This window comes from Acinonyx jubatus, chromosome E4 (genome assembly GCF_027475565.1).
Source record: "Acinonyx jubatus isolate Ajub_Pintada_27869175 chromosome E4, VMU_Ajub_asm_v1.0, whole genome shotgun sequence".
Taxonomy (NCBI): domain Eukaryota; kingdom Metazoa; phylum Chordata; class Mammalia; order Carnivora; family Felidae; genus Acinonyx; species Acinonyx jubatus.
The window spans coordinates 23,899,317-23,922,190 of record NC_069395.1 but is presented as its reverse complement, the minus strand read 5'-3'; the positions used below and the strand labels follow the sequence as shown (position 1 = coordinate 23,922,190).

The 22,874-nt window shown below is 35.4% G+C and overlaps 1 protein-coding gene and 1 long non-coding RNA gene across 18 annotated transcripts in view; one reads left to right on the top strand and one right to left on the bottom strand.

Moving 5' to 3' along the window:
* KCNT2 (potassium sodium-activated channel subfamily T member 2) overlaps window positions 1-22,874 on the top strand; it is a 360,665-nt gene that overhangs the window by 104,060 nt on the left and 233,731 nt on the right. For 15 of the 17 annotated variants that reach the window (XR_003425716.2, XR_008293217.1, XR_008293218.1 and 12 more), the window contains 3 exons: window positions 541-640; window positions 10,645-10,693; window positions 13,146-13,205. Coding sequence is in view for 12 of the 17 variants with exons in the window: in XM_027074938.2 (XP_026930739.1) it covers window positions 541-640; window positions 10,645-10,693; window positions 13,146-13,205 (209 nt within the window). In the remaining 5 variants the exon portion in view is untranslated. Of the gene's footprint in view, window positions 1-540; window positions 641-10,644; window positions 10,694-13,145; window positions 13,206-15,637; window positions 15,757-22,874 lie in introns of those variants that run through there. The other 2 variants (XM_027074940.2, XM_053209438.1) reach the window with 1 other exon arrangement.
* Window positions 1-22,874, bottom strand: part of LOC113603917 (uncharacterized) — a 44,313-nt gene that overhangs the window by 7,457 nt on the left and 13,982 nt on the right. Inside the window, exon 3 of the long non-coding RNA XR_003425718.2 lies at window positions 21,906-21,975. This is a non-coding gene — a long non-coding RNA (uncharacterized LOC113603917). The remainder of the gene's footprint in view (window positions 1-21,905; window positions 21,976-22,874) is intronic.

Here is a 22,874-nt window from a genome sequence, read left to right as displayed (position 1 = left end):
AAGTTTCAACTGGTAGAACTAAAATGTGTGTGAATGTATATGTATTTTCCAGCAAATGCTATTATGATTCTTCTATAATTATGTAATTACTGAGTGTATAATATATAATTATATACTTGATTATAATTTCTTTACAATCAAATCTACAAGGTGTTCTGAAAGTAAAGGATGTATAACTTATCTGGTGGATTTGTAAGCAGCTAGATATTCTAGCTAGCTAAAATTTATTACAAAATTCATGGATATAAAAAATACTACACTTCTAAGCATATCTGAACCAATCATGATTTTTGTGGCTTCTCAGTGCTCAAACCAAGATTTATTCTTGGGTGTAATATTTGCGGCCGTTTGCAGTGCATGCAGTCTGTCAATCTCACATTTTTTTCCTAATATTTAGCCAATTAAAATTCAGATGTCTAAAATTTAAAGAGTTTTTAAATACAATAAGTGCTATATTTAAAGTTGTTATTTGTGGCAATTTTTTTAGACTTTCGTGAACTAAGTTAACATGAAAATTAAATTTTTGTTGTTTGTTTAAAGGTCTAAGAATTCGTCTATTCAATTTTTCTCTCAAATTATTAAGCTGTTTATTATACATAATCCGAGTGCTACTAGAAAACCCTTCACAAGGAAATGAATGGTAAGATGTCTTTGAACTTCAACAACAGTCTTTCGATTATTTTGAATTGTATTATAATTTTGAAGGGTGTTCTATGGAATTCATTTTCTTAAGGATGTTTTAGGTATTTGTCACAATTAAATTGATCTGGCTTTCAGTTAATACATGAATATAATCGTTGTAGGTTCTTTTTTAAACATTTCTTCTTCCGGTGCCTGACTGGCTCAGTCAGAAGAGTGTGCTCATCTTGGCGTCATGAGTTTGAGCCCCCTGTTGGGTGTAGTGATTACTTAAATAAATAAATAAGCTCAAAAAAGAAAAGAAAAAAAAACATTATTTAAAGAAAAGTAAACATCTCTTCTTTTATTATCTGTTTATCAAAGCTAATACTGGATACCCACCCATATAATTTCTATTGCTAACCAAAGTACTCTTAAGTAATTGCTTAATCTAGAGTTAGTCTCTTTAAAGACCCATATACCTCTCTCTTCTTGATTTACATATACTCCAAAAAGGTATACTCTTTTGTATGCCAGCTATGTAAGTATTTTCAGTTCTACCAGGTGTTACCTTTTCTTTTTAAAGATTCCTTGAGGGCATTATGTTAAGTGAAATAAATTAGAAAACTGGAAGTACTGTATGATTTCATTTATCAGTGGAATCGAAAAACAAACAAACCGAAAAACCCCAAAAACCCGAAACAACAACAACAAAAATCTAGTGACTTTTGAAGCACTCCAGCATATACTGGGATGCATGACTAAGTCTCAGATTTAGCTTGTGTAGCTCTTTATCTTATTTGAGTTAAATGACTTATTGACTTATTTTAACTTATTTTTCCATTCATTATTATGTTGCTTTTATTAAATTGCATTTCTGTTCATTTATAGACTTCCCTTTTTAGGCTCTATCCTTCACTAGAAGTAGTAGGGAAAGGAACTGTCTGTGTAATAGCATGAATAATTTTTAACTCATCACCATCATGGTCTCCTGTCCAACCTACTAAATTTATTTATTTATTTATTTTTTTTCTTAATTAAAAAAATTTTTTTTTTAACGTTTATTTATTTTTGAGACAGAGAGAGACAGAGCATGAACAGGGGAGGGTCAGAGAGAGGGAGACACAGAATCTGAAACAGGCGCCAGGCTCTGAGCTGTCAGCACAGAGCCTGACGCGGGGCTCAAACTCACGGACCACGAGATCATGACCTGAGCTGAAGTCGGACGCTGAACCGACTGAGCCACTCAGGCGCCCCCAACCTACTAAATTTAAATAGTTTTCAAAGCAGAAAACAAATTTGGTGGCTAACTTTTGTACAATTGTTTTTCATGTGGAGGTTCACCCTAGTAAAATTGAGAAATACAAAAAATCAAAATAAAATGGGAAGTGATGATATATTATGCATTTAAATGAATCAGTTACTCCTCAGCTTGTGTAGACAGTGAAAATTATTCTGTATTTATTAAAGGATTAAAGATGAACAACTGAAATTTTCCTATGTAACAATTTATGTGATAATTCTTTGTACAATTTTAATTTATTTAATGAAATATAATTATGGCTATTCCACTACATCTTTATTGAATACTTGGCATGTGTTTATATTTCTGTGACTCAAGATACAACATTCTCTACCCTCAGGGACTTTTCAGCCTGTGAATGGTTGTATATTTTGGAGTTCTTGCTCTTTTCTGGCATTGGTCTAATTGTTTTATTTATGTTATTACCTTCAATATGCACTTAATCTTATTATTCCCACCTGACATACAGAGAAGCAGAAATTTTCTTATATTTGCCCTTCACTTTGTGGCCTTCAGCACTCATATTTTTCTGCCTTTATCCATGGTTAAGTCATTGACCCCAGAAGCCAGCACCTTCCTGGTCCCTGCCCTGGTCGCCCACCCCTACTCTCCCCCCCTTTTGAACTGCATATTCATCCTCTCTACTTGGATGTTTAATAGGCATTTCGAAGTTGCCGTGTTCCAATTGGCTTCTTCTGTGCTTTTCCACATCTCAACATGTGACAGTTCCATCCTTCCCCTAGCCCTGCCCCACTCTCAGCCTTCCACATTTCAGCAGAACCAAATTCCAACCTAACAGTTGCTCAGGCCAAATGCTTTAGAGTTATTCTTAACTTCTCTTTTGGTCTCACACTCTGCAGCATATGCAAACCCCTTAGAAAATTCTGTCATTTCTATTTTCAAGATATATCCAGCATAGAATCACTTCTCAAGGCTGCCATCCTGGCACAGGCCACCTTCTGTCACCTGAGTACTGCAGTAGCCCTCCTAATTAGTTCTGCTAATTGTGCCTTTGCTCCTCTTTGGTTTATTCTTAATATAGCAGCCAGTGTTTCTTTAAGTTCTAAGTCAGACCTTGACATGGCTGTGCTCTGAATGCTGAGGTGCTTCCCATGGCTTCCCTGTAACTTCACCTCCTCCTCCTCCTCCTCCTCCACCCATTTTGTTCCAGTCACATTGGCCTCTTCTCTGTTTCTGGATCATACCAGCCACAGAGCTGGCTTAGGCCTTCATACCTGCTGTTCCCTCTGTCTGGAATTCTCTTCCATCAGATAACATAAGGCACACTTCCTCAGATCTTTACTCAAAATTGTATTTTCAGTGAAGCTTTACCTAAATATCCTGTTTAAAATTGTATTCTCCTCACAAGGCTCCCTCAAATACTTTTTTTCTTTTCCCTTTTAACTTTTCTCTACTGCCTTTATCTCTTTCATATGTTATAAGTAGTATACTTGTTTTGTTTCCTGTGTATTCCACATGGATTGCTGTGGCTCTTCCATGAGGGCATCGATTATTGTCTGAATCCTCAGAAAAAATTTGACTCTCAGTAGTTACTTATTTGTTTTTAAAAATTTATTTAGGGGCGCCTGGGTGGCGCAGTCGGTTAAGCGTCCGACTTCAGCTAGGTCACGATCTCGCGGTCCGTGAGTTCAAGCCCCGCGTCAGGCTCTGGGCTGATGGCTCAGAGCCTGGAGCCTGTTTCCGATTCTGTGTCTCCCTCTCTCTCTGCCCCTCCCCCGTTCATGCTCTGTCTCTCTCTGTCCCAAAAATAAATAAACGTTGAAAAAAAAATAAAAAAAAAAATAAAAAAAATTTATTTATTTACCTTTGAGAGAGAGAGACCTAGCGAGCATGTGTGAGCAGGGGAGGGGCAGAGAGAGAGAGGGAGAGAATCCCAAGCAGGCTCCACACTATCAGTGCAGAGCTAGACGGGGAGGGGGTGGGGGCTGAAACTCTCAACCATGAGAGTTGAAATCAAGAGTCAGATGTTTAACCAACTGAGCCCCCCAGACAACCAGTAGTTAGTTATTAAATGAGTGAGTGAATAACTGAATAAATGAAGGTCCTTTATAATCTGACCTTTGTTTACCTCACCTCACCTCCTATCCAGCCAAGCTCACCTACCTCAAGCCACTTATACATACTCTGTTCTCCTTTGTCTCTGAGCCTTTGCTTGTTCTGCTTTGTCTTCTTGGACTTCTGTTTCCCATTCCTAGCTTCCCTACCTGATGAGGTTTTGGGGTGATAGTGGGGTTCAGGGTGTCCGGAGTCAACAGCCAAGAAAGAATTCTTGAAGATGTCTTTGGTGCGAAAAGGTGATTTTATTAAAGCAGGGACGGGACCTGTGGGCAGAAAGAACTGCCCGGGGACCATGAGGAGAGACTGGTTGTATACTCTGGAGTTGGGGGAGGTAAAGTCCAGGGGAAGTTTCCAATGAGATTTTCATATGCTAAAAAAGACACACAGGATACTGGAGGCCTAGCTATGGTCTAGCTAAGGTTTTTCCCTCTAGCAAAACATTAGCATTAAAATGGTAGGGAGTTCCTGAGAAACTTTGCTCTGCTTGCCTCAAGTGTTTGTCAGTGGGCTGCAGGTTATGAGGAAATTTAATTTAATCTGCCATTTCCTTCTGCCTTTGTTTCCCACATCGCTACCTACTCCTTTTTAACTTGGGTCAGGATTTGTGGACCTTCAGGGTAACAATTTTGGGTAGCACCTAATCTGAAATTCTTACCTGACCTCATGATCTATAGCCCAGTTTTACTCTGGGTTAGGAGTGGCTTCTAGGGATTCTCTGAGCCTCCCGCTACCACCCCCACCCCCACCCTACTTCTGTCCCAACACTTAACATGTTGCCTATGTTCTCTTTGTTTGCTTATGGAGGGCAAGGACCATGTTCTACTTGCCTCTAGCTCTCATATTTAGTGTAAGACTTGGTGGGTCAGGGAATGTTGTTGAAATAATGGAATTATGTTCAGCAGTTTTATTGATAGTGTTGCACAATCAAGATGATTAAGGGCCACTGGCTAGAGATGGCAGTGAATATTACATTTATTACATTTTTCTGTCTATGTATTAAAAATGGTTCACACTACACTTCTTTCTAAACGCACACTACAATAGTTCTTAAAATTTGGTGATTTATAAATAAAATGTACATTAGAGTGATCTGAAAATCATAAAATTAGGCATGATAGAATCTCTCTAAGGGTGAGAGGGCATTGGGGAATGATGGCAGAGTAAAATTATATTATTTGAAAAACATTAAGAGGAACAAAGTTTCCTACAATTAACTTCTGTGTCATATTACTGAGAATATTTAGCCATAATTATAGAGGATATACATTTGAAAAACCAGATTACTGCAATTAAAAAACATAACAACATAACTTATGGCTCCATTTTGAATACAGTGTTCTGTTCAGTTCCCATTGTCAGTGCAGTATTGGTTAATGAAAAACAGAAGTGGCCTTTATGGGCACAGACTCTACTTTAAAATAATGAGGCTAATTCAGCAAAGAGATTTATTTAATTAGAGTTTCTGACATAATAAAGCTGTGGATATTTTGTGCTGCTTTGCTTTATTTTTAAATCTCTTCAGAGCGAAAATTGATATAAAGATGTTGCAAGTATGGACAAACTGAAGATATGAAAAAGTGTTATTGTTATTGTATGAAATTGTACAAGTGACAAACTGTGATGTCCACACAGTTTGTAGTAAATGATTTAAAAGCATTAGCAGAGGAAACACACCTGCACCATGTTGTTTATGAATTTCATTGAGACATGAGCCATCAGCATTGACTCATTGCCTGCTGGTGCTTAACAGTTCTTCATTGTGTGTCAAAACCAATGCATCCTCTTCCATTTTAAAAATTGTGGAAGTGATTATTAGTTTTTAATATCAAGGGATAGAGACAGAGGTAAGAAGTACATGAATGTGCTTATACTTTATAGTATTTGGATTTACATTGAAAATCAGTGCCTAACAGAGCAACAAATGTGTTTAAGTGACATTCACATTTTAAAGATTATTTCTTCTTTAGGGTAGCAGTTATTAAAAGGAGAAATAAAATTTTGACAGTATCTTTCAAATATGTGATGTCCAATAGGAAGGAATGTCATAATGTAGACCTTTTCTTCTCTCATGTATATTAGTTGCAGTAGAGATGAAAGTTAGCACCCAGTGCTCCAACATATATATCAAAAATTTAAAAGATTTTTTTTTTTGTTTACTAGAGTCTAATGCTGGTGCTTTTAGTATAGATATTTTCTCCACTGATTCACGCATACACATACACACACCCACACACACACACACACGCGCATGCTCTATAACATGTAAGTACATTATTATGTATGCAGACCAGTTTTATTTTGTGTCTATATGCTGGGACCTAAGAATCCTCTATAGTTTTCGGAAAGGTAAAGAAAGCATGGAGAAGGTATATAAACACTTCTTGAAATTACTGTCGAACAAATGACAAACATCACTTTTACTTGTATTTTATTCTCGTATCTCAGGTGAGAATTAGTGATATCACCATACTCTCACCGAAAGGTTGAGAAATGTAGCCTTGGGTCAAGAGTGGCTTTTTGCACTCAACTCTATACCATGGAGAGGGGAGAGGAATGTTGATAGAAAGCCTAAGCCAGTGCATATGTAATGGAAAAACTCTTAAAAGTCCAATCTCTCAAAGAGTTAGTATTTAGTCCTCCCTCTAACACCCTAAGGATAGGCTGTGTAGCCTGGTATGAATACATCTAGTGTTTTGAAAGGAATCAGCTTTTGAAAAATCTCCCTAATATATTGTCAAGACTCTACTATGTGTCAGTATCCTGGTCTCCTTGGTTTCAGATATGCACTAAATTTTATATGTCGTTGAGATGTGAGCCTATATACCATACCTAGTACTCAGTTCTCAGTATTTGTTATGATTAGGAGAGTTTTATCGTTTCCACCCTGGTTGCGGGTATTATACTTCTGTTAATAGAAGCTTGTATTTGTTGTCTTGGAAAGCTATCAATCTGCGTTCATCTCAAGTTTGTGAGTCACAGGGTCCTTTCATATGAATTATGCCCCACCTATTGACCCTATTACTTTCCTGTGCTTAACAAATGCTTTATTCTTCTGGTTAACATATTCAACCCTGCACTTCTGCCTCAGCTGCCAAAGCTTATCAGACATTTTTAGCAACTATTTTCTTACCTTTTGGAGAAGCCATAAATAAGCATGCTGTGAAAAGTGGCTGAGGCTACAGGTCATTAACTTTCTATATTTAACTGTTGCTGTAACTTCCATTGTTTGATCTGGTTCTTCCAGTTTTCATAATGATGCTTCAAACATGGATTTTATCTATAAACTTAGTTTAATCTGAATAACTGAATCATATAAATTTTGTTTTTATTTTTTATAATTAAAAAAGTGAAATTTATTTTATTTTTCATGGTTTTATAGTTGGTTCATGATTGTTACTATATGAATACCTATGGCAAGTAATACACTATTACTATATGAATACCTATGGCAAGGAAAGGAAGTAGAAGTTACCTAAAATATCAACACCTAGCAATAAGTACTTTCAGTGTTTTGGTGAGCAATCTTTTGTAAATTCTCTCTGTATAAACACACATACCTATAACCTGCTCATACTGATGTAGTTAGGACAATATTGTATACATCGTTTTTTCAATGATTTTTTTCTTATTCATGTTATTTTTGCTATTGTTGATGACGAGGATGCTTTCTCTTCCAGCTACTTTCCTACTACAAATAATGCTACAATAAATATTCCTGTACAGCTGTTCTTTCCTCCTAGTACTTTATTGTCAGTGGGATTGAAGCTGCATTTGGAAATACGGTCTGATTGCCAGGTTCACTTTCACTTCTTCTTTGTTCTGGAGGTGATCTAGAAATGTGCAAAATAATCCTATATTCTTTTTTCAAGATAAATTCACTTTATAAAGAAGAGTTTGGGCACTAGCTTTTTACTAGAATTTATACAGTATTCTTCTTTGTATTTATCCAATTTAGTGCTTAGTAAATTTGTGGAGAAGATGACTTCATTGGGAATCTCACTTCACACTGCAATTTATATAGTAGAGTTTTGTAGAAATGTTTTTTTAAGGATTATGAAACCTACTCCACATGACCTAGCCTTGTCTAAGAAAAGGCTTTTCTTCAAGGTCTTATTTAAATTTAAATGCTCTATGACACTTCAGGACCTATCAAAGCAACATCTTGGACCAAAGGAAATGCTATTTGTTTGATAGCTAGCTTTTACTAAATCCATATTAAGTATTAATTTCTCTTTGAAAATGCTCTCAAGCTTCTGATTCACAATTTACTTTATCATTTTCCAGAGATTGCTATTTACTTGATTTTAGTTGTTTTTGTGGCATATCATTTTCATCTATGCAATCTGTGTCCATATCTCTCTCTGGTCTTACATATCTTGTCACTGAGAATATAAGAGATGTGTTTTGGCAAGGACAGTGTTGTGAACTCATCAGCCGTAGTTTTGCTTTTATGGCACCATCAATTTGTTTATATTGAATGCCTTGCGTACTAAAGACGTTGGGACTATAATGGTGAGTAAAATAGACATACTGTTTCATCTTAGGGAAACTTGCAGTTTAATGAATAGATAATTACTAAAGAACTATATCTGCAAATAAATGCAAAGTTAAAACCAACATAAATGGCAGGAGAAATGTGGTGAGTGATGTTGCCGAAGAGATTAGTTGACTACATTGATCAAGTGGCCGCCTCAAGAAAGGTTTCCCTGAGACAGTTGAGCTGAGAGCTAGGATAAGGGAAGAACTCATGTAAAAAAGGGTGTGATAGGAAGGATCGTGTCACAGTTGAGTAAGTTTAAGAATGCCATTTTAGAGTTTTGGTCTTTATCTTAACAAAAGTGTAGTGCCAATACATAGTGGAGTGATGTGATCTAAAATACATTTGGAAAGAATCTGTGTAGTAGTAATTTGGAGCAAAAATGTAGAAGGCAAAAAGTGGCTTAGGTTCCTAGTTAGTAGGCTTTTGCAAGAGTCCCAAAAAGTGGTAGTTTAGATTGAGATGATTGTGGTAGTAGAGATGAAGAGAGGTAATCCATTCTACAGATACGTGGTGGAAAGAATTGGAAGTTTTGATTACTTGTGTATTAAGTATTTGCAAATACGGGAGAGGAAAGTATCTAAGATGATGCTTAAGCTGTTGGGTAACCAAGCACAATGGAATTTAGTGCCATTTGCTGAGAGGTGAAAAATGGAGAGGACCAGTTTTTTTTTTTTTTTTTTTTTTTTATGTTCATTAACTTTTTGAGAGCGAGATAGGGTGTGAACAGGGGAGAGGTAGAGAGAGAGGGAGCACAGAATCTGAACCAGGCTCCAGGCTCCGAGGTGTCAGTACAGAGCCTGATGCTGGGCTCAAACCCATGAACCATGTCGTCATGACCCAAGCCGAAGTCCGACGCTTAACCGACTGAGCCATCCAGGCTCCCCAGAGATGACCAGTTTTTGAGAGAAAGGTCACAGGTTTGGTTTGGAGCAATTGAGTATATTGGTTATCCAGGTAGATATGACATTCTGGAATAACAGAGTACTTTAGTTTAATATGGTAGGTAGGTTCTTTGAATGGTATTTTAAAGTTTATAATTCTTTTTAAAACTAGAATTTTAGAGAGTTTATTGCTCTTTGTTATTTTTAACATATTACCAAAAGGATTTAAAAATATACTTAATATCTTATGGGACTCCTCTAATACTTCATAACTATAAAGAGTGAGTAGGCTTTGTTCTGTTTTGTATGGTTTCTTGTTTATTTGTTTATTTGCATTTTTTGGTCAGCATAATATAACTCTTCTCATCTTTTCATGAGCAGATTATATTGCTGTGAATGACTTTCATTTGAATCAGCTGTATACAAAAAAACTGTAGGCAATAGTATGGTATAGTTAAAAATTATAACTAGTTGGGGCACCTGGCTGGCTCAGTTGGTAGAGCATGTGATTCTTGGACTCAGGGTTTGTGAGTTCTACCACATGTTGGGCTTGAAGCCTACTTAAAACATTATAATCTGTGGGACATTAGAAATGTATGGTGTTTTCTGAAGAGCGTAGACAATTTTTAACATCAGGGATTATATGATTTTTAGGGGATATTTAAAGATAGTTGCTCTTTGTCCTGCATAAGGTTTTATTCTAACCTCAGCCACAGACTTTTTTGGTAGTATAATATTTTATACAAATCCAAATCTGAAATATAACTGTGTTCTATAATATAAGTTTATTGTGATTACTGATACTGTTGACTTTATATTGTCGAAATATTAATAGTGTTAAATATAACAAAATCTTAGGGTTTATGGCAGACCCTTAAGTGACTTTTCAGTGGAGATTTGACTAGTAAAGGGTTTGAGGTTTTTCTACCTTGCCATAATCACTCTTTAAATAAGAGGACATTATGTTTTCTTTCATATTAACATGCAAATGAAAGCGAAATTAGAAATGCTTTATAAGAAATACGCCATTTTTTGATTCTGGAATTGAAGTGAATATTATCAAAATGAAAACTGAAACAGTAAAAAGTTTTTCTAATTTTAATTTTGATATTTTATTGTCTTGTAGTGAAGCATTATTTAAATATCTCCAACTTCAATTGAAAATTTAAAATGAGTGCATTTTTCATGTTTGTAAAAATTAATATCTCATCATTTTTTTATAGGTCTCATATCTTTTGGGTGAACAGAAGTCTACCTTTATGGGGCTTACAGGTTATGTACAATTTTGTTTTATCCCTATATTTCTGGATTTAATCATATTTCACAGAGAAATACTATTGGAGAGAAAACTGTTGATAAGAGAAATGAATTTGCTTTATTGCTTACTTAATCTTGATGCACATCTTAGACAAACAATTTTATTTCTATCTTTGTTTGCCTGAGCCCTGCATTCTACCTTTTGAGAATTCCCTTCTGATCAGGATTTGACTTTAGAAAAAGGTTTGGAGGGCATGGAGAAAACCAGAGTGAAGGAGTGTGTTAAGGCACCACAAGTTCCCCAAACTACTTTAGGTATTCACCTTATATAATCCTTGAAAAAGTAATCAGAATCTCATAACCATGTTTGCTCTTCTACTTTATATCCGTAGTGTCTGGAACATGGCAGAATCTCAATAAATAATTATTAAATGAATAAACAAATGAATGAATGGCTCATATTACCAATAGCAAGAGCTTGGTCCCTAAACAGATAATTTTGTAAATAAAACAAAAAGTATATTTCTGGCATAAAAGGGGTCCTGAAGAAAGAGTCAGAAAATATGAGAGGGAACAGCATGTCTGAATTATGTTGCTGCATTGTTCCCTAGAGTCCTCTGTATCTCTGCTTTGTTCCTTGTTCTATTGAATTTTATGCCCAGCAAACTTTGTAAGTTCCCATCTCCTCTACTCCTGTCTCTCTCCTACACATACTTTTTATTTTCTGTTATTTTTCAACTGTGAAAGTTATCCAAAGGATAGATAGAATGGTAAAAAATCACAGATTGGAAGACAGTTGAGTCTGGAAGTAATGGAAAGACTCTAAAACTCACTGTTTATAAACAACCTTTAAAATATGTTAAAATCAAATGTTCGCTTTGTCTTTTAGTCATGAGGATTGTAAAGTCTGTACATTTTAAAGTTTAAAGTTTATGATGAATTATTTTAATTATGTATGCATTGTGATCATAACTATGAAATCACATTTTTACTGTGTCTAGATATTTCATACTTTTTTGAAGTCAAGTTGCATTTCATGGTTTTTTTTTACACTGATTTGCATTGCAATGTCATTAATTACAAATACCCTTTCAAATATTTAAGTGTTTACTAAAAATGCAGTCTATTAGTCTCTAGCTTGATTCCTATATTATCCTTCAGTGAGAAGCACATTTAAAGTAAGTGAATATTTTTGAGAGTAGTCGTATATGGCCTTGAAATACATTTTGATCTATTCAGATTGCTTTTATCTAATAGTGATATTTTACAATAATGATAATGCTCATTTTCAAATAGGATTTTGAGTAGTCATGCCACAAATGTTGTAGGGATCTTCTAACACTACATATAGGAAAAAGCACGGATGATGACGATTTAAAGGACTAGTAGGGAAAATCTATGAGATGTGCATGTAACGTCAGAGCAGTGCCTGGCTACCATATGTACTTCTGAACATAATTTACTTATATTGCCATTCATTCACATGCTTTTTTGTTGTTCTTTTGTTTTGATATTCACTTAAATCAAAGTTTTCATTCCAACAGGAGTTAAAATTTAAAACTCCAGGGTATCTGCCTTTCTTATGTAGATTGTCTGAAATCTCAAAAGTGTATAAACAAACATATTTGTTCTGAGTCATTTCTTGTTTATGCTTGCGTATTTTCTTCTATTCATGTAGCCCAAAGTGCTGAGAGTATTTAATACAAAATCATTTGGATATCTTTTACAGTTACTTTTCCTGTTGTGCAATCATAGCTTTTTGGTAGTTCAGCAGTGGAAACTGTACACAGATCAGCGAATGTAGATAAAGATGGAAACTTGTCTAGGAGGGTGTAGGATATGTTCTTCCAGCTGTGAAAGGGGAATTGGTTAGAAAGTTCATTTAAATAAAATCTGAAAGTACCTTGAAGTGTTCACATGGGACTATTTTGTTTAGTGTTCAAGGATGCTGCTCTTTCATTTGGTGGGTGATAGGATAGAATGTATCATTCAACTCAAAGCTTATATTCTTTTTATTTTCTGAAAGGAGTATTTTTGGTAGATGTCCTAGAGGTGGTATAAGTCTTGGTGGGAGAGGGTGGTGGTTGTGGCGGGGCAGTTGTGTGTGATTGTGCATATTAAGAACATACACAAAAGAACTATTCTTTACAGATCATGCAAGCTCCAGCTAGCCTGACTCTTCTAATTCCACATTTATATTTGAGATAAACAATAAGTATTTATTCAGGAGTATTAGAAACTATAACACTAAGCTTGTAGTGCTGGGAATAGTTTGCAACCTCTCACGTGTCTATGGAAGTTAAAGTGCCACATAATACCTCCTTACATCTATATCTGGATATTCTACAAATATGTGTATACAGATACATATGCATATATGCAAATATTTGTAAGGTAAGTACTACAATCATAAATATATATATTTAATTCTATTGCATTTTCTCATTAAAGTACTTTTTTTTTCCAGGTTTCAGTGGCATTGATAAGTCTATTTGAAACAATACTACTTGGTTATCTCAGTTATAAGGTAAGTTATTTTAATTAGAAGTTTTCTTTTGATAGAACACATTACTAGCATTTACCCAGTATTCCTTTATTTATAATTTGTACCCTGGGGATAAAGCAAGTTCTCCTTAAGCTTCTTTAATTATTTTGGGCCTCTGTAGTATGTGATAAGAATCTGTAGTTATATAGTAATGTTTTCCTTGGTGGCTTGAAAATATTTCACTAATTCCTGTGGGCTAATTACCTATTATATACATGCTCATATGAGGCAAGCAAATGGAATGGGCTGGCTTTTAATTGTTCCTAATCTCTTTTCCTCATCTGTATAAAAAATATTGAGGGAGCAAAAACATGTCTGTTAGGAATTATTTTAATGATTTCTCTTCGTTTTTGGTGAAGGTTTGCTTGGCTGAAACAATTTAACAAATACTTATTTGGTGAAGAGCTCTATACTGTGCATTGTTCTTCTCTCATTGAGTTTCCATCTAGAAAGGGGGATATATAGGAGAAAATTATACAGACAATAATAATACAAAACAGAATACGAGGTACTTTCAGTGAGGTGCAAATAAAGTCCTATGGGGATAGAGAGATGGCATATCATAGGATGAAAAGAAAATACTTGACTGATTTAAGCAGAGTCCTTGAATCAGTGATTTCAATAAGGAAAGATGAAAAGGCAAGACACTAAAGATTTATAGAATTAGCAAAGGCATAAAAGAAGTAATGTGCATATAAAATTGGAAGAAGAATAAATAAGTTTGGGCAGAATTTTGGGACATTTGGGAAAATATTGGTTGGGAAAATTTGGTACAATATTGTGAGGGCCTTGTATAGCACCATATAATGGGAATTTGATGGAGGATGTTGAGCATGAGAGTTCTGTAATTGTAATTAAGTTTTAGGAGTATTAGTTCGGAACATCTGTGCAGCACAGTTCAGAGAGACATCGCACTAAGGCCATGTGCTCAATTAAGACACAATTGCAGAAAGGAAGACTGGGAGTGAGGTTTTAGCTGGGTGAAAGAAATAGACAGAGGTGACATAAGATGAAATATAAAGGTAGAAACTAAAGAAACCATCATCTGTTTGATTGAAAAAGTGGAGGAAAAGATAAAGTCACATATCGCTTTAACATATTTTAAACTCAAATGGCTGGGAACATGGCAGTAAAACTAAGAAAAATTACATCAAGAAAAAAATCAGATTGGGGTCAAGATAGATGGAATAATGACAATCGTTTTGGAAATGATGAATTTGAGGTGATCATGGACAAATAGGTAGTCATTCTCAACTAAAAATGAGAATCTGGAACAGGGAGATTTAAGATGTGGAAGTCATTTTCACAGAGATAGTGGAGGAAGCATGCGAGTTTATTAAGTATGGGATAATAATGAGGGAGAAGCTAAGGCTCATTTGATGGAGATGCTTACATTGTGGTTGCTGGAAGAAGAACAGAGTAATCAGGGAAGACGGAGACATAGACAAGAAAGGCAGAAAGACTTCAGAATGGCTGTCATACTCATCACTAACCTTCAGTTCACATTTTCTGCATGTACTGTATCATCAGGTGTACTACTAAAGGTTATGTTTTGGGGGAACTCTTATATCAACTGCTTTCACACTTTTTAAGACATAGGATTTTAAAGATAACATTTGTTAGACTACTTTTAATCCTAAATTAAGAACAAGATACCTTTACAAACTCACCTTTTCCTGTGGCTTTATTAAAAAATATTCTCCTTAACTCTGTCTGAAGAAAATAATGCTGATATCTGATGAGGTGAGATTGGTGAATTAGAAAGTATAGAAAAAAAAAAAGAATGTGGGCTTTCCAAAAAATATAGATGGGTTGATTTAGTATTTGTGAGAAAAGATTGGGTGTTAGAAATTCTAAGGAAGAAAAGTGTTCTCTGAAAGCATTGGAATTACAAGTTTAGTAAGAAGTTTGAGAAAAGGTCATTGGATTTACAGTTTAGAAAATCATTTGCTATTCACCTGTAGGAAAAAATTTCAGGGTTGTACAATTGAGAGTAAAAAGCACTAAATGAAGAATGTTGTTTGGGGTAGGAGCTCCCTAGAAGTGGTCAAATGAGGCAGAGAAGATTGCCAGTGACGGAAAAAATCTGTATCATTTAGAGAAAGTAGGTAGAGGGGACCAGAAAAAAATGATAGACAAAGCAAGTTTTATGCAAAGTAAGAATAAGCTGGATTAGGAACCTGAGGTCTACTGATTCACTTTGGATACATTCCATTCTTTTCTGAGAGCACAGAAGATGGAAAATGATGCACGAAAGAATATTTTGAAGCTAGAGAAGGGAACCTGAGAGACCTTACATGTAGGTAGTCGCTCATCCTTAAATAACCTAATTACTCACTCAATGATGAATTGTTTAGACTAAGATGTTGAGGAAGATCTTTTAATGGCTTATAAATATATCTTTTTGTCAAAATAGGTGCTCTAGAAACATATACTGATTGAAAAATCTGGATTTTGTATACCTAGAAGAGCAAAATACAAATCAAGTGAATTAATATCCAAGATTGTATCTCCGAAGTTACTTATTATTCAAGTACGTGATGAAAGTCGAATGTAATATACAAAAAATGACATGCTGAAAAATTAGGCACATGGGTGTTTTTGGTAAATGTATTAAACCTCTTCCACTGGTTCTAGAGTGTGTACAGATATATAACTGGCTAAAATATTAATCTACATTTGTGAATGTATTTTCTCTAAATTCTAGCCAAAAGGTAATATGAAATTAACTTTGGTGCTTAATGAAACTCTTAGCCCTAATCTAAAAAGTCATTTAAGAAACACAAACAGATTCAAGATAATTTTCCATTATAATCATATGATGTTGACATTTGTAATTAATTAATTCCTGCCACTTACAAAATGAGAGCAAAGCATTATGAGACCTAGTGGCATTATAAGAACTAGATGATATATAATATTTCCCTTCTGACCTTCATAAACACTAATGGCTTAGATGGTGGAGAGGTAGATGGTAGTTGAGTTTTGTGTGTTTCAAAGAAGCAAAGGATAAAAAGGAGTTATGTGATATTGGAAGGACAGGTTTCTATTAGCTACCTCCTTTTTCCTCTCATAAATTCAGTCAAACTCATGGACTCTTTTTACCCCACCAATAGGCTGTTGGATAAAATATGTGAAATGAGTAAATTAACTGTTTGGTAACTGTAATTGGTAACTGTTTATGGCCTATAACTAAGGCAAATTTGGATAGCAGAATCTCAATTGAGTTCCTCCTCTCAAATTAGATTTTTAATAAAAATTATAGACAGGTGGGCAGAAATAGATGTTGCCTTAGAAGTGTACATATTCCCAGTATTGTTCTGGGATACGTTACATTCTCAAATATCTATTAATGGCAAATCAATATTTATTTTTCTAAAATTTCTTTACTTCTATATATGCAGATAATGTGAATATTTATAGATAATATACATGTGCACATATAGTATTTAAAAATAAACTTAATATAGTATTCTGTAAGCACTTTATAATTCTTGAAATTAAGCATTCTAAAATAAACACGACTTAATCCTTAACAATTAAAATAGTTTAAAGTATTATGGCGACTGCAGTTTTTTATTTTTGTGTGTGTGTGTTTTTTTTAACATTTATTTATTTTTGAGACAGAGAGAGACAGAGCATGAACGGGGGAGGGTCAGAGAGAGGGAGACACAGAATCTGAAACAGGCTCCAGGCTCTGAGCTGTCAGCACAGAGCCCGATGCGGGGCTTGAACTCACAGACCGTGAGATCATGACCTGAGCCGAAGTGGGCCGCTTAACCCACTGAGCCACCCAGGTGCCCCAAGACTGCAGTTTTTTAAAAACAAAGTGTATGTTGAGGTTAGTGGATAATTTTAAAAGTCCCTGACATCACCTTATTTTGTCCTCTATCCTACAGAAGTGCAGGTCTGTGCTTAAACATCATTCCATTCATGTTTATAGCTACTTGGCAGAACAGCCCCAGGATCTCCCAGCAGTAAAGTTCTTATTCTTCTGTTACCATAAATACCCTCTATGTCTTTATCAACTGCCTTCAAAATAGAACTCTATTTATACATACACATTCATTAAATCATAAGGAAACGAAAACAAACTCCAGCATAATTTCCAAAATTCTGCAAACAAAAATCCAACATACCTAGAAGGCTTATATTAAATCTGCAGTTCTTTTTTCTATAATCACTTGATGAAGAACAATGGTTTGAGATTGTCACACCATGATGAGCTCCCTTTTGGTCAGGAACAAAGGGTTGGACAAAGGAAAGGACTTTTAGATGCTGATGATTCTGCTTACAATACCATGGAAATGGTAAATCTAAATATTCAGTTTACATTTAGAAATACAAAATAAGGCTACCATAGGATTACTACACTATTTTAATTTCATCAAAGGAAGATAAGTTAACAGCCTTTTTAGTTATGTATTTTAAATATAGGTATTGTTAATATTGAAGAAGAAAGAGTTTTTAAAAAGTCTCTTGGTATATGCTGGGCTAATGATTTAATTACCATACATCTTATAATTTTTTAAGTGCTTTTTGGAGGTACTTAGAAATAGTTACAAACTTCCATTTTCCTTTATGATAAAAATAAAAACCTGATTAATTTAAGATAATTACCTATTTTCCTCCATTTTTACTAAGGAAAATGATGTCCATACCAAATAATGTAGAATGGTTGGATTAATGTTTATTTATATTTTACTGAATTCTTTCAATAAAAGGAACACAGTTTTACACACTGAGAACAGATAAAGAAAGCTACCTAAGAAATTTTTTTTTGGAGGGTGCCTGGGTGGCTCAGTTGGTTAAGTGGCAGACTTTGGCGTAGGTCATGATTTCACGGTTTGTGGGTTCAAGCCCTGCATTGGGCCCTGTGCTGACAGCTCAGAGCTTGGAGCCTACTTTGGATCCTGTCTCTCCCTTTCTCTCTGCCTCTCTCTTGCTCACAGTCTCTGTCTCTCAAAAAATGAATAAAAATGTTAAAAAAGTCTAAAAAAATTAAAAAAAAAGAATTTTTTTTTTTTAAGAAGTTACTTTTGAGGGCGGGTTTGCCTGGCTGGCTCAGTTGGTAGAGTGTACAACTTTTAATCTCAGGGTCGTGAGTTTAAGCCTCACATTGACCATGGAGCCTAATTTAAAAAATAAAAATAAAATAAATTATTCTTTGGAAGAAGACATGCCTATTACCTCCTTTGTGAAAATAAGATTAGGGGTGCCTGGGTGGCTCAGTCGGTTAAGCATCCGACTTTGGCTCAGGTTATGATCTCGCGGTCCGTGAGTTTGAGCCCCGCGTCGGGCTTTGTGCTGACAGCTAAGAGCCTGGAGCCTGTTTCAGATTCTGTGTCTCCCTCTCTCTCTGACCCTCCCCCGTTCATGCTGTCTCTCCCTGTCTCAAAAATAAATAAAACGTTAAAAAAAAAAAGAAAATAAGATTAAATGAAATAAGTATTTAACATAATTTTGAAGGACATTCTGGATTTTATTTTATGCTTCTCTACATAATGTCATTCTATAGATACATTTTTTTCACAATAATTGTTTTTATTATGTGGATTTTTATAACCATAGTTAGGTTCCCTAACACTCAGTGTAACTTGGGAATACTTTCTATATTTTCTTTTCATTAGCTAATTTTAGGGGAGATATTTATTCATGTATCTCTCAGTTCAGGAGAAAACCTGAGATCTTAGAATTAAACCTAGTGAATACAATAAAAAGACATGCATTATTTTTAGCAATGAGTATATTGCCTCACTGTATAATTTTAGATCATGAAAATTAGCCCTTGGAGGGAAGATTATTCATTTTCAGGGGATTGGCACATTAGGTGTGCCTTTAGAAAAATAATCTAGGTAATGTGGTAGGTGAATCGGAATGGGACAAGAATGAAGGGAAGGAGACCAGCTAGGAGCCTCAACCAGATCAAAGAGGGGGAATGAGTTAGAATAAGAACTAAGCAAACTCAGTATCTATTTATGAATCAGGAGATCTTATTGACCAATTATACTTAGGTAGATTGGGGGAAGGAAGATGTTAATAGTTTCTCCAGGATTTTTGGTTTGTGTTACTGGGGAACCAATCAGGGCAAAAATCATAAATTTTACTTCTAGACATTTTACACACAAGGTACCATTGAGGCTTCTGTATGAAGCAGTGGCTTAAATAGTGGAAATGAAACAGAATCTCAGAGATACAATATTGATCTGCGCTAGAGATACAGCTTTGGAAGTCATTGGTTTATTATTGAAAACAAGTTGACTTTGAAACAGACGAAACTACCTGAGATAGGTTTGTAGCCAAGTACTCTTAAAATACTTTCCTGCAGAAATTTTCCATTGGAACTCTGTGGTTACAAGTTAAACAACTAATGTATAACTATATTCAGGTAGGCTTCAAATAATAAAATCCTTTCAAGCATTTCCATTTGGATCCAATAGAAAGAAATACAAATACTTAAGTTGAAAATATAACACAGGGGCACCTGGGAGGCTCAGTCAATTAAGTGTCTGACTATAGTTCAGGTCATGATCTCATGGTTTGTGAGTTTGAGCCTACGTTGGGCTCTCTGCTGCCAGCGCAAAACCCACTTTGGATCCTCTGTCCCCCCCTCTCTCTGTCCCCACCCCATCCTCTAGTGTGCACACTCTCTGTGCTAGCTCTCTATCTCTTTCCCTCTCTCTCAAAAGTAAATACACATTAAAAAAATAACACAATATACCAAGAGGAGGAAGAACATTTATAAAATATTTGGGAGTATAATTTATTCATTAACATGAGCCCTAACAGGCATAGAAACAAATAGTTGTATAAAATGTTACAAACTCTTGTCAGGAGAGTAGTGGTAAAGGCATGGAGAGTAGGGCATTCCAAGCAGAGGGAGAAGTATGAGCAAAGTTATAAAACTATGAAATATCCTACCATGTTCAGAGAATTGTATAAAGTTCAGTGTGGATGAATCTGTGGTTGAATTCAAGATGGAAATAGGAGTATAGTAGGTTCGAACCAGACCAGTAATCAGAGTTAAGTTCCAGATTATGAACTTTCATATAATATAAGGAGTAGTTTGGTTGTTACTATGTTGGCAATGACATTTTAGAATGAATACTTTGCCTTTAATATAGAAGAGAAATCGGAAATTAATTAAGTCAGATACCAGTTTGAGAGTTCTTTTAATTGAGAAAAAAAATCATAAAAATTGAAGTATTACAAATGGAAATGAAGCAAACCATCAGAGATAGAAAAGATTTTTGCTGGGGCACCTGGGTGGCTCAGTTGGTTAAGCATTTGACTTCGGCTCACGTCATGATCTCGTGGTTCCTGAGTTTGAGCCCCACATTGAGCTCTGTGCTGTTGGTGCAGTCCGCTGTCTCCCTCTCTCTCTGCCCCTCCCCCCACTCATGAGTGAGCATGCTCTCTGTCTCTCTCTTTCTCTCTCAGAAATAAATGAACATTTAAAGAAAAAATGACTTTTTACAAGAAAAAGGTTTTTTATTTACTACGAACCAAGTTTTTCCAAAGAGTGTCTCACAGCTATGAGAACTGATATAATCCTGCTGTGCCTTAATAGACATAGCTTTCCATATCACCAGTGGTAACTGTTTTCAGACTCTTTCTTTTGTTGATTACATCATTCCCTTTCCCCGTGAACAATCATCAACACCAAAGAGAGGTATACAATCAGTAGTAAAAATACACCAAGGACAGAATAAGCCAAATGTTTAGCATTCTGGAAACTGAGCCATGTAAAAGACTGATGAATGAAATGGTGATATTAACCTGCACACACACACACACACACACACACACACATAATCGTGACATAATTAAGATCAGTTATAACTGGTTTATTAAATATGTCTGACTTATTGCAAGTAAGAAAGGCCTCTAGTTTTCCTATACTTTTTGAAATCCTCACATCCTCCTGATCCATGCTGATCAGATGATATCTCAGACAGATCTCAGAGCTTTTCCAGTCTCTTCAATCACAAGGCAGATTCGTTTTAGTATTTAAGAAGTTATGGCCAATATATATAAACATTAAAATTCTCATCCACGTTAAGGCTTTATCTAGTCCTTGGCTCAGACCTGTGTGGGACAGGGAATCATTGTGGAGGCCATCTGCTGTTTTCACTTCCTCTTTTATTTGAGGCTGCTGATTGTGGTCCCACCAGGGCTGAGGAGGCACAGGGAGTGGGGTGAAGTCAGCTTCTGGGATGCAGGTGCCTGACTGACACAAGTGTAGTTTGATGTTGGGTTGTCCTGCATGGCAGATACAAGTAGGGCTTTTGTGGTCTTCCTCAGGCCTTTGGCTGAAGGCCTTGGATGCCTCAGTGCCTCTGGCTGGACTAAACTCCTCAGGTCGCCATCTGTTGAGGTCTCGCTTCCCATTCAAGTATAGTCTTCCTGAGTATAAACTCCTTTAAAATGGCCATACGTTTTATTCTTTAGAGCCTATATCTCGTTCCCAGAAAACAAGTACCTTTGTTTTAGAATTGGCAAAATTGTGACTTGCTCTCATTTCAGCCCTCTTTCTTGTTGCACTGTTTTCTCTTCATGTTTAGATGTTTTAGGCATTAGCCAGGTACAGTTTCTATGTGTGAGTCAAGCTCTTTAAGTGACTCTCTTGAGCCTTTCTCACTTAGCTTGAAGTAATGAGAGAAGCTCCAAAGCACCACTTACCTCTCTGTATGGAGGGCTTCTCATTGCTCCCATTTCTTCCACCTGCTCCCTCTACCACTTTTTATGTAGCCTGCAGATGGTAATGAACGAAATACAGGAAAACTTAGTACCTAATATTTGAGTACATGGACAATAGCCAACCTAGAACCTTGCTTTGTGATGTAGAAGTATCTTGTATCACTTTAATGTTTTAAGCCTTTGGGACTTCAAGGATAATTAAGAAAGACTCCCCATCTTGAAGCCAGTGTTATAAAATAATTGAAAATTACAGAAACCCAGATTTCCAATTGCGTTTTAATATGGAGATCCCTTTATAGAAGAATAAGCTGCTTTAGGGCATTCAGAGTTGTTTTTCATCGGACACCATTTAAGAAAGAGCCGGTGATTAACCTGTTTATATCAGAGTCAGCTTTATGGGTGTTTAATATGTGCATTTGCAGAGTGTTAAAGATTTAGAAGGACCTGCTCTTATTTTAATATTCTTATGTCACCTTCTGGAAATTGTTAATAGATTGTTAATAAGAGATCCTGAATTTTCATTGTGCACTAGGCCCCACAAATTATGTTGCCAATTTTTATTAATATCGTTGTACTATGTGTGTCGGGAGATTAGAATCTAGATGATTGAAAAAGCCCTTCTTTTTACATTTTATCGATATAAAACCATTGTTAATACCAATAAACATTAACAAGTGTATGTGTTTATAAACTATTTAATATACTTTACAGTTTGTGAATATAATTCACATAGTAAAAACATTAAGATTGAATCACTTTTTACTGATTCTGTAGGTTCTTTGATATTTGTTTTATTTTTACTAGTAACCTTTCTTCCATGAAATAGTGTATGATCAAAATGTGTTGTGTACAATATTCAAGAATTACTATAAATGTTTGCTTTATTTCTTTAATTTACCACAAAATTGAGAGAGTACAATTACACTTAGAAAAATACTCTTTAAAAGTTAT